General features: G+C 35.7%; 1 protein-coding gene across 1 annotated transcript; it reads left to right on the top strand.

Annotated features, from left to right (window-relative positions):
- Positions 1-6,096: 6,096 nt before the first annotated feature.
- LOC114316841 (laccase-17) lies at positions 6,097-11,152 on the top strand. Its single transcript, XM_028263524.2, has 6 exons — positions 6,097-6,371; positions 6,522-6,673; positions 6,785-7,029; positions 7,131-7,259; positions 8,897-9,853; positions 10,743-11,152. The coding sequence occupies exons 1-6, from the start codon at positions 6,246-6,248 to the stop codon at positions 10,871-10,873; spliced, it is 1,740 nt and encodes a 579-aa protein (XP_028119325.1). The 5' UTR covers positions 6,097-6,245; the 3' UTR covers positions 10,874-11,152.
- Positions 11,153-16,478: the final 5,326 nt, after the last annotated feature.

The raw sequence follows: 16,478 nt of genomic DNA on the forward strand, positions 1-16,478 counted from the left end.
CCACACTTTAAATGTGTTTGAGAGTCGTGCTTAAATACCTCATTTATGGACCATTGCATAAGCTTCATTTCTATGCATTTTGAGCCATCATTTTAGACCATTTTTCCACTATCTTGGACCTGCATAGGGACTTTTTGGGGCTGGTTGGGTCACTTGAGCATTTCTTTGTGTACCTCTAGTGTAATGCACTTCACTAGTTTCGGTATCCGGGCTATCTAGCATGCGTTGTGTGAGGTGTTTACATGATTCGGGACCATCTTGCATGTCATTTCAGAGCTGGAAAATGTGTGATTGTATGCCATATTTCATCCCTTACCATGGTTTGGTGGAGTTGCACTTTGTGCCTTAGGTTTGGTCCCTTGCATTTGTGCATGTTTGCATGTGTGTTGTTGCTTCATTTTCATCATGTATGGCCACTGATTTGAGTGTGGCTGAGGCCCATTCATTTTAATTTAAGTCCATCTTGCGTTATGTATGCCATATCCATGTTGTCGCATGCTTGATCATCGCATTGTGTATGCCTTGTTCATGTCTTCGTGCACGTCCATCTTCGTATGTGCATTGCGTATGCCATATAGTTCATGTGCATTGAGTATGCCATTCTTAGTTCATAGCATTGTGTATACTAGTTGCATGTTTGCATATCATCCCTCACATGCTAGCATGATTAGGTTGCATTGCGTTTAGGGTTGCATGCTAGTCGTATTGTGTATGCCATGTATATTGCATTGTGTTTGGAATAGGGTTTAGTCCAAACACGGGAAATGAGGGACGTTTCGTACTCTAAGTGACGAAACGTGCCTTGATTCTCGGTCGCCGACACTCCAAATTACCCACGATGGAGTTGAGGCCTTGTTGTGTTTATATGTGCATTCATTTTACATTGAGTCGTGCAATCCGACTCCTCGGCCATCATGCATCGAGATGCGTGATTGGTGGCGTGAGGATCGAGGATTACACTCCCTGGAGCTTGTGCAATGATGGGGAGAGTGGTCATGCACACATATGTTGAAAATACTTTGCCATGCCCCTTTCTCGCTCTTTGCTGCAGCAAATCGGAAACCAGCAGCAAAAACTAGTCAGCAGCCTTTTGGAGCTTTGTACAGTGTTCTGGGACCAGTTGCAAACAGAGGCAAATCGGGGCATTGCGATGGATTTCCCGACAAGGCGACTTGAGCATGCATGCATTCCTACCATTCGGAACAGAGTTGAGGCAGTCTATTTTGTTTAATTTGCATGCTAGTTTCCTTACTTACTTAGTTAATTCGTTAATTAATTAATGTTGTGTAATAATTAGTTTAATTAGCTTAGATTAGCTAGTTTATTCTGTACTATTCATTCGGATCCTCTGAGGAGGGCAATGTTGTATTGCATGCACCGGGCTCGGCGCATCATGCTAACTGCATTGTATTTCAATTCCAAGTTGAATACATGTATCGATTGTTGCATCTCATATGCCATCTTAGAATAGCCGAGCCTATTGTAGTTACATTTTTGCATGCGTTGCATTAGGCATTCTTAGCATAGTTAGGATTCATACATGATTTATAATTAGCTTCTTTCTTTGGCTCGGAGTACTCGGTAAGTGTTTATGTTTTAGCATCCTTGCATGTGTGTGAGTAACTGCCATGATAGCATGCTTGCCGTGAGGCCATGTGCTTATGTGATATAACTGTCTGAATGCCTGTGGGTGAAGGTTGGGTTGCTTGAATTGGAGTAATTCGTCGAAACCCGTGTTTTAGCCTACTTGCGAGTAGCAAACTTCAATCCATTTTCAAAACAAACGGATATGCGATACTTTGTTCCAACTTAGGCAATCTAGTCTATACTTGTATGATGTGCGCATCACATAGTAATTCTAGGTTAATAACCGGAATAAGAGCACATGTGTTTTCAAAAACAAGATATCATGGTTAGTAGAGGCCGATCTTTGATCGGGCGAGCAGGGGTGCTCACGAAGTGACCTTCCCCAATCGTACCCAAGTTCCCGAGCCGAGGCAACTTTGGTGATGACGGACACATGGCCTTAGGCACGAGTCAGGGTTTCCTAAATTCCCCCAAAATAAAATATTTAAGTGGTGACTCTGTATCTGGCAAAACAGTCCATGTTTGGCACTTCTTTCTAAAAATCAATTTTTTAAAACGATTTACCGGATTTGGACTCTTTGATGATTCATCGATCTTGCATTGTACTCCGCGAGATTAGATACAGGACCGCGACATTTAGTCCGAACTGTAGTGAGCCCAATGAACAAAACGGGATTCCCTCCCGGGACGTTCGGGGACGTCTACAACTGCCTGTGTAGCCCTCAGTTTTGTCTCTTGCTTGCTTGATCCATTGTTGCCTCGGCCTCGCTTCAGCGAGCCGTTTCCTTTCTCTTGCTTTGTTTCCTTAGTCCCCGACATGTCTTTCTCGGCTCTGGCATACTTCTCGATTCTCGCCATGAGCTCTTCCATACTTTTTGGCAATGTCTTTGCCAAAGATTTTCGTAGTGGACAGTTGTCTTTTAGGCCGTTCTTGAAAGATATGACCGCCACCTCTTGATTATACTCCGGTATTCGGTTGAACACCTCATAGTATCTTTTTGCATAGGCCCTAAGGCCTTCATCCTTACTGAACTTTAGAGCCATCAATGCGTCCACCCTCAATGGCTGCAGCTTGTTTGTCACGAACCTGGCCACAAACATCTCGGCCAGGCCTTCCCAGGTCTTCACACTTCCCTTCGGTAGTTTGTGAAACCAATCTGATGCAATCTCCCCGAAGGATGAGGGGAACACTTTGAAGAGCAACGGCTCGTTCCCACTATATAATGCCATTGAGTTCAAGTATAATCCAAAGTGAAAGTTGGGGTCTGACTTACCATCGTATATTTGGAACCTCGGCATACTGAATCTCTTCGGAGCCTCAAATTTGTCTAACTCCACTGAGAATGGTGTTCTCGGCTTATCAGGGTAAGTTACCTCGGCATTGGCATTCTGCTGCTTCCTCTTGAGGTAATCTCTCAAGTCTTCTTTACTCCGCCCAGGGGCTCGGCTATCTCCTGCCTTCAGTTTTTTCGGTATACTACTCTTAGCTTCATGGTGGGTCCTTTTCGATATTTCTCCGTGAGTTGTGTTGAAGCAGAGCGCCTGTCCCTGAACATGCCGATATTCTTTGGGGTCAGCCTTCTTGGCGCGATGCGTCATCTGCGACTCTTCTCTCCTCGACTCTCCTCGCCCAACCTCCCTAGAAGGCCGGTGAGAGTGTTTTTCGCTTCTAGTATGCTGAGGGGCTATTGGGATTTGCTTCTGCCCTCCCTTCTGGGCATTGGCCGCTAGAATCGGCGTGCCCTGCAGCGGGTATGGTGGCTGCATGACATTACTTTGCATTATAAAATTGACGACCGATTGCAGGTCTGCCAATTTGTTTGCCATCTTTTTCACCTCTTTGTCCCTCCGCAGGCATCTATCCTTCCATACTTGGAGGTCGTCCTCGTTGTAGTATCCGCTTCTATCTGGTTTCTTTGGCACGTCGCCATCCTGGTTAACGTCTTTCTTGCCGTGATTCTGGTTCTGAGTCTCCTCACTACGACCATCTTCCTCCACATTAGGATCAACGTGCTTACCGTTCCCAGCAGGGGTTTCGTCTCCAACCTTATCCTTCTGTCTATCACTGGCCATCTATTCTCCTTTCTTTCCTACAGACGGCGCCAAATTGTGTGAGTGATTTTTCGACCGCACTGCCAACTCAGTATTCAGCTGGAGAGCACTGGCAGAATAGATGACACCTGGCTGACCTGCAACAAAAAGAGAAGATTCCGGCAGTGGTTCGTCCACCCGGGGGCGCTCCGACGATCAAGTCAGTACATCTCTCAAAGATAATCAATAGTGCTAAACTCACTGTTCAGAATATAAATTGCATACCTTAGACCCATCGGGAGTGCCTTTCTTTTATAGTTACCTCAATCCTAGTCTCCATAGAAGCCTAGTTTCAGTGGACTTCTGCTCGGTGCTTATCCTGGACCTCTCCAATAGATAAAGATAAACTCCCTAAGAGTGTTATCCTTATCCATACTAAAGTCCTTCCTCATTTTAGGACTCTTGTCCCTTATCTGCTTATCCCGGATTCCGATATCTTCGGAGATAACCTCAGCCTTGCCGAGATCACCTCGACGTCATAACCCTGACACGTGGCACCTCGGCTGACACGTCGGCGTCACCTTGGCCACGTGTTGGGACTCAGAAAATATATCCCCACACTTCACATGAGCACTTTAGACGTTTAGAGAATACCTTTGATTTTCTTGATCCCCCAATAATCAAGTTTATTTATTTTTTTTGATCAACAAAGAAAAATTTCAAGTTTATGATCAAGTTTTTGATGTTTCTATTAGAGACAATTTCATTTTAATATCCATGCACCAATCATTGTAAAAATTTAGTTTTATTACAAAATGAAACTTAATTATTAAATTTAACAATGAAAACCACGGCACATCGTGCAGTAAGACGTACATGTGATAAAGGATAGGACGCAAAAAATAAAAAAGGGAAGAAGAAAGACTACAACAATCATACTATGTTTTCATTGACACGTGGTATTATCATTCTCCAGTAATAAACCATCATATAGGCAAAAAAAAACCTACACGATGCAGATTTTTGTTGCCTAATTGTGTTAGATGTGATAGTCACATCTAAATAGTAAGGTTCATTATTTCGTTTGTAGATTTATACTTGAATGATGATATTATATATCATTGATGCTGTTATACTGAATTTTTACATAGGGATAGAGATTTTGAGGAGAAAGTAAAAATCCCTCTCCCAAGGCATTGAATTATTTATCATAAATCTTTTAGTCCCCAAAATATTCACAATCATTGGATGATATCTCAAGATTCTTACATTTCGAAATTTTAACATAACTAAATAATTGTGAGTGATTTAGAACAAAAAGATAGAAGTATTTGGAAGTATTCTTGCCCCTTTACCTAAAATCATGCTCATAGGCTGTCTTTTTTACTTATTACGGAAAGACATGTATAAATGTAGAAAGATGAAGTGATCCAAATAAGTTAATAAGCTAATAGACAACTTATTTATGTTATTGCCAAATGAACCCTAATAAAACTTAATCTTGTAGATGTATCAATTTTCCTTATTTTTAATGCAACCTTTCACAATAACATATAAGAGTTTTAGGAATCAAGTTATTTTTGTCTCTAAAAGTATAAATTTTGTTACAAAAAATATTTAGGGCTAATTTCAGTTGTCGCGAGGACAATCGCTAAAAAGTCGTTCTGCAAAGTCAACAAATAAACTTTTAGAGACAAAATTTTGGAAATATCATTAATAAATGCACTTTTAGGGACAAAACAAGTTGGTCCCAAAAAGGTTTTTTTTTTTTTTTTTTAGATTCATCACTAAATGTCTAATTTTGTCACTTAAAATAAAATAACAATAATACTTTTAGTGACAAAAATATTATCCTTAAAAAATAATTATATCTCTAAATTTTTGTCTTAACTTCTTATAGTGCTTCCATCCTTGCATGTTTCTAGACCAAGGCTGGCTAGATATGCATTTAAAAAATTTAAAAATAAAAGCTTGTTTGACCATAGTGCGCACACATATGCCCTAAAACAACATAATTAAACAAAATATTTACACTTTAGGTACAACAGATGGTTGTAGTGTTGGGTGATTTTGGTAAGATTAGATGAAAGGTCACATAATAGCTAAAATAAAGAGTATGGTTGGAGTAAAAACATAAAACAGTTGATAGGCAAAATAAAATATATACTTTATAGTAATATTTAGATAGGTAAAATGCCTACTACTGTTGGAGATGCTCTAAGTGTTGTATCATCAAATATTGCAAGAAAAAAAAAATCAAAAAATAATTAGTGTCAAAATCATTTCCAGTTGTCTTTGCAAATTGAATCATATTAATAGCATTTTTTAGAAAGTAAAAGAATTTACATAAAAAGAAAATAGTAAAATAAAAAAATATAGATTTTCTTTGACAACACTCTAAAGTTATTCTCCAACAACAGTCGGTCCAACCTAGATAGCTTTTGAAGCTATGTTGTGCCTTGTTCTATTCAAATTAATATCTATCTATGTCTAGTTACCTAATCAACCAAACACCCTTTTCAAACATCTATATATATATAGACAACCCCATGAGCTTTGGGATACCACTCGAGAACGTTGAGAGTTCACCCATTTAGACTATCTGACCTTGTCAAACAATTGCAAAAATGGGTGCTACTCTTCTTCAATCAACACCATTCTTGAGAGTTCTCTTCGCAATGGCGACATTTTGCCTCTTCCTTGGCCTTGTCATAGCCAAGGACGGAAGTGTAACAAGGCATTACAAATTTGATGTATGTGTGAAATTTTTCACATAACATAATTCAGTACTGCCAGCATTGCATTCTCTGCACTTTTCTGAAAAAATTTATGTTTTATGTACTTATTGGTCGTGTTATTATAGTATATGGATTATTCATTGATGTTTTGGAATGTTTTTCTAGATAATGTTGCAAAATGTGACAAGATTGTGCCACACCAAGAGCATAGTGACAGTAAATGGGCAGTTTCCGGGACCGCACATTGTGGCTAGGGAGGGGGACACACTTCTTATCAAAGTCGTTAACCATGTTCAAAACAATATCTCCATTCACTGGTATTATGGCCTGTTATTACCTTGGCGATATCTTTGTCGAGTTTTGAGTTCGATTTCTGTGTTCTTAGACTACTTGTATTCTGGAGTGCTAACGTGTTTGTTTTGGAACAGGCATGGCATTCGACAGCTTCAATCCGGTTGGGCTGATGGACCAGCATACATAACTCAATGCCCCATACAAACTGGCCAGAGCTATGTGTACAACTACACCATTGTTGCGCAAAGGGGAACTCTCTTTTGGCATGCCCATATCTCATGGTTAAGAGTCACTGTCCATGGTCCTATAATCATCCGTCCCAAACATAATGTCCCTTACCCATTTGCCAAACCCTACAAGGAGGTTCCCATCATCTTTGGTAATTCACTAAGCAAAAGTTTAATGCAATTGAAATCCATTGTCTGTCCCACCATGATTGTATAAACTTTTGAACACAAAACTGTAATACTTGATTTGCAGGAGAGTGGTTCAATGCTGATCCTGAGGCTGTGATTAGCCAGGCTTTGAAAACAGGTGGTGGCCCAAATGTCTCTGATGCTTATACCATCAATGGACTTCCAGGGCCATTATATAACTGCTCCAAGAAAGGTATAAAACAATGTACATTTACAAAATTCATACATAGAAAAGTACTTAGAAAATTTATGTGCATTCTAAATTTATTCAAGATGTATCACCATATAAAAACTTAATCTCGATGTCATATTGATTACAACTTCACTGTATATACATAAATATACATGATTTCTCTCGAATAGACTGAATGTAACACTATAAGAAAAAGCACTTTAGTCGCCAAAAGTCTGTTTTTAGTCGCCGAAAGTCGAGATTTTACTTTCAGTGACTAATTTTTTTAGTTGCTCGTTTTGTCGCGTATATATGGTCGCCGGAGGTATTGGCGACTAAACTTTTTTTAGTCGGCAAAAAATAGCTCTTTAGCGACCAACGATTTAGTCGCCAATAGTGATTTACACTTTTTAAAATCACACATTTAACGACTAATTTTTAGTCGCCAATAGTCCATGAATCACCGACTAAACCGTTTAGTCGCCCAAAATAAATACTTTTGGTGACTAAAATTTTAGTCGCCAAAGGTACTTCCGTGAAGAAAAAAAAAACCAACTTTTTTGTTTTTTTTGAGATTCGAACCACCAACCTCTACCAGATTCTAAACCTTTAGCCACACACTCTCTCCACTATGCCACTACAACACCACATGAATATATATGCAACATATATTATTTATATATTATATTGATCCGTATTAATATCTAGCTATATATATAAAAATAATTATTTTTATTCAATATAATTTATGCAAAAAAAAAATTATTTACTAAAAAAAAATTAGTTCACTTTTGGCGACTAAATCTATTTTTTAGTCGCCAATTGTATAGTTTTGGCTACTAATTTTATTTTAGTCGCTAAAAAAATTCATTCCCGCCGAAAAACCTTCACTTTTGGCGACTAAACTGAAATTAAGCGTCGCCAAAACCTCTACTTTGGGCGACTAAACCGCATTTTAGTCGGCAATTCTTGACTTTTAGCTACTAAATTTTTTTAGTAGCCAAAAAGCTTCGCTTTTGGCTACGAAATTGATTTTTGTCAGTAAAACACGTATAATCGGCGACCAAACTATTTTTCAGTCGCCAAAAACCTTCTCTTTTGACTACTAAAATTTTTTTAGTCTCTAAAACCCCTACATTTGGCTACTAAACTATTTTAGTCGCCAAAAGTGTTCACTTTTAGCAACTAATTCCATTTTAGTCGCCAATTCTGTTACTTTCAGTGACAAATCTATTTTTAATCGCGAAATCTGTTTTTTCTTGTAGTGTAACACTATAAGTTTATAAATTAAGATTCATTGATATACATATAGAACTCTACTGCCATTATCAAAATTGATTTTAGAATTGGTTACCAACGACTCATAGACGGTGAGTTCCACAATTGTGGACCTCACCAATGAGTGGTGATCAAATTTTGTAATCAATTTTTATGATAAGAGTGGTGTTGCATGTATTAATTAATGTATTAATTAGTATACCAACACTAATTATGACATTATTATTGATCTCACTCATTATACAAATTACAAATATCAAAACATCTTAAATTATGTCACATTATCAATTGGTACACTAATTAATACACTAATTATTACATGATAATACCATTTTTCAATACATATTTATTACACTTTGTAATGGTCTCTTGCTTGGCAGACACATTCAAGCTGAATGTAAAGCCAGGGAAGACATACCTCCTCCGATTCATCAACGCTGCACTCAACGATGAGCTCTTCTTCAGCATCGCCAACCACACACTCACCGTGGTCGAAGCTGACGCGGTCTACATAAAACCATTCGAAACAAAAACACTTCTCATAACTCCAGGCCAGACCACAAACGTCCTTCTCAAAACCAAACCCTACTTCCCCAACGCCACATTCCTCATGGCCGCCCGTCCCTACGCCACCGGCAGCGGCACCTTCGACAACACCACTGTCGCTGCTATCCTCGAATACTACGAATCCCCATCCATCTCCCAAAAAATGCTTCCACTCTTCAAACCAACTCTCCCTCCTCTCAATGACACATCTTTCGCCGCAAACTTCACAAGCAGGCTTCGTAGCTTAGCGAGTTCCCAATACCCTGCTAATGTGCCTCAAAATGTCGATAATCGCTTCTTTTTCACAGTTGGTTTGGGATCGAACCCATGTGACCAAAACCAGACATGTCAAGGTCCAAATGGAACTAAATTTGCAGCTTCAGTGAATAACATCTCTTTTGTAATGCCAACCAAGGCTCTCTTACAATCTCACTTTTTCGGGCAATCGAATGGGGTTTATAGTCCTTACTTTCCGATCAATCCGACACATTGGTTTAACTATACAGGGACTTCTCCGAACAATACTATGGTGGGTAATGGGACTGAGGTTTTGGTGCTGCCTTTTAATACTAGTGTGGAGTTGGTTATGCAGGATACAAGCATTCTTGGAGCTGAGAGTCACCCTCTTCATCTTCATGGGTTTAATTTCTATGTTGTTGGACAAGGTTTTGGGAACTTTGATTCGAATAAGGATCCTAAAATGTTCAATCTTGTCGACCCTATGGAAAGGAATACGGTGGGTGTGCCCGCTGGAGGGTGGGTTGCCATTCGATTTTTGGCAGATAATCCAGGTATAGAGAATCACAATAGATAATAATCACATTTATTTTATTTTATTTTATTTATCACGTGATATCTCATCACTATATTAATGGCATGTATAAATAATAGTAGTTTTATTTATGCATTCCAATGCAATGCTAATACATTAGGAGCAAGGATTCTCTATTCACCATCTCAAAATCTCTCTTCTTTTTTGTTTTGTTTTGTTTTTTTTTTTGTTTTTTTGTTTGTTTATACACTATGAATTATTATGAATCTGAAAACATAATTTAATGATTTGAGTACTAAACACACAAATTTTGTAAAAGTTTATATAAATTTAGGTTTATAGAATTTGCATGTTGCATCAATTTTTCACAAATTAATTATATTTTTTTTACCCTAATTTTTATGTGGATTGATCATTCATATTTTAATTACAATAATTAAGTGTTCAAACTTTAACTCATTTTTTAATGCAATCTTTCTGTTATTCTATCATTTAAAATTTAAATGAAAGTTGAATTATGAATGATAGGTAAAATATGAGTAATAGATCATTCATATTTTAATTACAATAGTTTAGTGTTTAAACTTTAACCCATTTTTCAATGTCATCTTTATGCCATTCTATCATTTCTCTATTGCTCTAAAGCGTGCTCAAGTAAACTTTACATGACTACTTTCTATAAAAAATTTTAACTGTAAATGACATTAAAAATATGAATTAAAATCTGAGAACTTAGTTATTACAATTAAAAAAAATAAGATATCAAAAGTAAAATATATGTAAAAGTTAGAGGAAAAAGTTTATAATTTACTTAAAGTTAAATTTTTTTGTTGTGTTTACTAATTTGTTTAGCAATTGCTCAAAATGACAAAAATGATAGACAAGGACAAATTTGTGGTGGTTTATAGGGGTATGGTTTATGCATTGTCACCTAGAAGTCCACACGAGCTGGGGATTGAAGATGGCGTGGCTGGTCCTAGATGGAAAGCTTCCTAATCAAAAGCTGCCTCCTCCACCAGCAGATCTCCCCAAATGTTGATCTCAACTCTATCACTTCTGAGTTCCACTATATGAGCAAAACATTTTCTTGATTTTATTTTATTTTGTTTTATTTTTTCTCATTTCAATTTAAGCTAAATTGCTGTTTTCATCACTTTTGGGTTTAACCCATGAATTATTTTCGACTGTTCAACCTTGTAGAAGAGTGGAGCATTTTTTGTCTGTAACTTTTGGAATTCAACTTGTTTATGCAAGGTGGCCACAATATTGTAATTTTATTTGATGACTATATATTAATTGCTTTCTATTTTCTTTTTCATTATATTGCCAATCAAGATATAGAATGTTCAATGAGGATGAGTTGTATACAATCTTATTTTTTGTTTCAGACAAAACTATTTTCACCATGAAAAATAACATCTGTCCTAAAGTCTCAAAAAAAAAAAAATATATATATATATATATATATCTTTATTGATGAAGTCCATATCATTGTATGTCACGACCCAACTCCCGGATACTTAAGGCTGGAATCGCAACTTATTAATTAATTCTCATGTTACCAAATTAAGTGGCGTAAACGGAAGTGACATGAAAGTAAGAAAATAATTAAATAAATAATTAACTTCATTAACTACCCTACTATTTAAATAAAAAGGAAATTCATCCATCGGCTTTTATTATGTTATTAGCTTTTTTGGCAGCTCTGAGCAGTACGAATTTGCTATTGGATGAGTTAAATTTTATCACTTGTTATTTGCACGATCTCGAGGCCTAACAATTTTCTGCCTCCAACTTTCGTCCAACACAGAGATGATCAACATTTCCTTCCATACAATGCTTTGTACAGTGCCATTCCAATGCTTGTTTGGTAGCTGTTAAGAGGCCCCCACACTTGATGCATTTCTCGTGGTTCGAGAATTTTCGAATGTCTGTCTTAAAGACCTATTTGGTACCCCGATTGACTGAGAAATCGAATTCACCATTTAAATTCAACCTGGTACACAACTACTATCAAAAACCCCTTACCGCATATTAATGATGGAATTGAAAGAACTGAAGACCCAACTCTAAGAATTACTGGACAAAGGCTTCATTCGATCAAGTACCTTACCCTGAGGAGCTCCAGTACTGTTTGTAAAGAAGAATGATGGTACCATGAGATTGTGTATCGATTATCAAGAATTGAACAAGGTCACTATTCAATATTTTATTTTACTCTTACGGAATATTTAATTAAACATTTAGGATGTCATATTGTAATGCATCCCTATCATCACTTTCCCTTTTATTTTATTTTTTCTAGTGAAATGAAAGTACAATTCATAACTTTCTTGATTTAAATCCTTTGCTTCAAACCCAAAACTTATGTAACTACATTTACTGCAACATAGCACTTTCTTACCTAATTTTCTTACTTAAGAAAAGTGTTGAAAAAATCCCATAAATGTTTTTTTTTTTCATTGTCATATCATCATTTTAGATGCCCCTAACATAATTAATGCATGATCCATATAGAAAAAGGTGAAGAAATTTTGATGAACGATTTTTAAGATTGAGATTTATACTTAACTTGAGTTAAGATGATTCTTGAATTTAGAAGAAAAAAAAAAAATCGTATGTAAAACATGGTGTGCCATTTCAATAACAAGATAACATATGAGCCATTTTGTCTTAATTTTTTAAATGGCATAGTTATATATATTTTTTTATAATCCGTCAACACAAGCATGTCACTCGAAAAACACTCGAGTTCAAGAGACTTTTTTGAGACTTCAAAAAGCTGAAGGCCTTGAGGCCTATGTAAGCCCCGTTAACTTGTAGAGTGTTGTTGGGCCTTTCTTGTTATGGGGCTTCACAGGTAGCAGCGCAGTCCTAATTTTTTGGGTCTGTTTTTATTGTAATTTCTGACCCGAATATATATGGGTCAGGGGTAGTTCGGTGGTATTATGGTATTTTTCTTATTTTTTGTTTTTAGTAACTAGAAAGTGTTCACTAGCAAAAAAAAAAAAAAAAAAAAAACAAGAAAAAAAAAAAGACAAAGATATAAAGTATTTTTGGCCCTAGAGTAATGTTAGATATTTTTAAAATATCATTCTTAAATTTACTCACAAATCAATAATTGATGTGTAACTATCCATGTAGATAAATTAAGGAGGATCTCCTCCAGAGCATTGGTTGGATCCGTGAGGCCTACCACGAGACTCATTTCGATAATTTGAATTGTTTATTTTGTCAAATACTTTGTGTATTTCATCTCCACGCAAAATTAGGTCGATCCAATAATTGTAATTTATTCAACTTATTGCATTTTTAACCAAAATAATTTCTACTTTTTAAAATAAACATATATTTTTTTAGTTAAAAATATAATAAAATGAGTAAGTTACAATTATCAGATCGATCTAATTTTTTATATGAATAAAATATATAAAATGTCTGATAAAATGAATGATTCGAATTATTAAAACGAAACTCGTGATAGATCCCACAAGTTTAAATAGTGTCCTCCAAATTCAAAATCTAGATCGGAGGGAATCCTCCTCCATAAATTTAAAAGTGATGTTTAGGGGATTTAAATATTTTTTAACCCTATTGGATAGTCGGGGGAGTCAAGTCGGGCCCATTAAAATTAATGAAGCCCAATCAAAAAGTCCAACATTGATGAGCCCGGATTTATCATCATCAAACAGACAAAATCACTCTAAGCCTCGAAAGGGTTCAGATCTACGAACTTAGAGACATACTCGGGCCCGGACTCAAAAGGGTATTGAGCAAGCCCAGAGATCCGAGGTACTCAGGCTTTGAACAAATTTGATCGTAATTTAGAACCGCTCCATTGGTGAGTCCTAGAACATTTGCAGATTTGATGCATTCAAGGATCAACCCACCAGAATCATGAATGACGTTAGAGCCCGATCAAAGGACCGAATCCTAAGGACGAGGGATGAAGATGAATTCACACATCGGTTAATTTAGCCTATACCCGGGTCGAGGTAGCATGACCTCGGAGGGGTCCATGAGACTCGGCAATATTAGCGGCGGGGGGTCCTGAAGGATTACCTCGACCCTTTGGGATGATTGGGGATCATTGGTTAGGTGTGGCTAAGAAAAAGGGTTCGCCGAGAAGTTGATCTCCTTTTTTGGGTTTTTTTCATCCTCGGAGAGGTCACCTCTTTAGACAAGGTAGTTAGAGGAAATATTCCTCATGTGCCTTGTATATAAACTCCATCCTACATCATGAGGTGCCTATAAATAGCACCCACTCATAGCTTTATAATGGATAGATTTTGGAGAGACAACTCTTGGGAAAAACTAATTTCCCTTCTCCATTATCTACATTAAGACCGAAAGTGAGAGATCCATGGGAGAGCCATGTCATGATTCTCTCTCTAACTACTTTGCTTTCTTCTTCACCTAATATCTTATCTTTATCATCTCTTTGTTTTTGTGTTCTTAGTTCTCTTTGCTTTTTTGTTCTTAGTTGTGACTATTGAAGAATCTAAGCCTCTCATCATTTCTAGAGAATTCGAATTTTCTTCAAAGATCTTCGAAAACCTTCGAATTTTCCAACAACATTCTTGAACCCTCTCATACAAATATCAATCTAATTTTTTTTATTACGCTTCCAATAAAAGTGAGATATATTCATTTGTTAAAGTGTGATGTTTAATTGTTTTTGTAGTAGTGATGGAAAAGCTTGAAAATACAATAATGTGTTTCTTCTTAATAAAGTATTAATTCATTGAACTGCATGGTTTGGTATGGCAAAAACTTGATTGGGTTTTTCTGAGAATGCAATTTTTATATCTTAGAAGGGAAAGGAATTAAAAATGAGTAAACATCAAAGCTGTTATGGTTGAAGAAGAAGAAGAAGAAGAGTAATAAGGAACAACCGACAACTAACAAGATGGTGTTAAATGGGTAGGAGATTGAAGGCTACAACCCAACCATGACTCTACTTATTATTAATATTTGTACACTCGGAATAAAGGGTATTTTATTTTCTACTCAAACCAATGGTTGATTGTGGCATGGACTTGGAAATGCCATGTGAAATGACATTTATGACCCTCTTTTTGCTTCTCAAATGAAAATGACATCTGAATTGATAAGTGGGTATGTTTTTTACATTATTGATGAAGGTCTAAGTCTTCTTTTGTTTACCCAGTTCACTGGCTTAGGAAGTGACCTTTGAATATGAAATTTATCTTATTGGGATGGATCTAAACACCGCTCTAGTAGCTTCCCTATTAAAAAAAATGGACTAGATATACGCCTGCATCCTCATTCACAGTGATGGCACAAATTCTAAGAGTTTGTTAAAGGGTATCTTTACATTATCCAGTTAAATTGCCATATATATATATATATATATATATTTCAAAGATAAGAAAAATTGTGAAGGGAACTGAATAGAGGACAAATTTTTAATTTAGGAACATATCCACATAGAGTGAGAGAATATGTATATATATATATATAGAATGGACAAAATGAAATGAAAGAATTTTTTTTTTTTCTTCTCATGGTTGGGTTAGAAAAAAGAGAAAAAAACGAATAATTATTTATCTGCAGATTTTTTTTTAACATAAAAAAAAATATGTAAAAATAATTTTATGTTATGTCCTCAGACAAATTCAAAGTAGAAGATAACATAATCCTTCTTTTTACTTTTTTTCTTTTTTCGTTTGTACTTAGAAAAGTTTAAAGAAACAGCAAAAAGAAAAGAAGAAAAAAAATCCCAAAATAGGAAGTCAAGAACTATTTCAAGGCTAGATGTCAGCAACAAACAATCTTCTGCCTAGAGGAGAAGGGTCCTCCATGACAACCAAATGCGATGCCAATTCAAACCCCACAAATATACGAGTGAACCAAAAAAAAAAAAAAATTTTTTTTGAGCGGTAAAAACAAAACAAATTATATTAGTGATTCTTGTATTTTTTTTACTTTTTGTGTCAATTTGATCCCTATAGTTTAAATTGTATCAATTTTGCCTTTTAATTTTTTATATTGTGTCAATTCAATTCAATTGATAACATCTATTAAGAAATTTAATATAAATAAAGAACAAAATTTAATAAAAAAAATTAAATCATTTCAAATTGAACTTTAACTCTACAATCACCTTGAGAAGACTATTTTGCCCATTGATTATAGTCTAATTTTTAAAAGGACATATATCAATTAGACTATATTAGCATAATTTTAAAATTCTAATAATAAAATAGAGTAATTTCATATTAGTGGATGTTGGGAAAAATATTTTCATATTAGTGGTAAATATTATAAACATTAAAAAATAAAATTTTAAATTTTTTCATGAATTTACAATTAATTTTTGAAGATATCTCTAACATGTACATTTTCCCTAATAAAATTGATATAATTAGAATTACAAATTTCATGAACTAAGGATGTAATTTATCTAAAATAGGACTTACTATCAAAAGGGGTATTTATGGAAATTGAGAAAAACCGTTAGAAAGATTAATATTCAAACATTAATAAATCTAATATGTCTTGGACAGCACTCTAATGTCAAGTTGGGCCAACAGCCTTTAGTCAAATCAATATGCAATTTGTTATATTGAGAAAGAGAGATGGGGTCTATATCTAGGTGACAATTTAATCCTAATAAGATC

This window comes from Camellia sinensis, chromosome 3, assembly GCF_055761805.1.
Source record: "Camellia sinensis isolate YWXY chromosome 3, ASM5576180v1, whole genome shotgun sequence".
Lineage (NCBI taxonomy): Eukaryota > Viridiplantae > Streptophyta > Magnoliopsida > Ericales > Theaceae > Camellia > Camellia sinensis.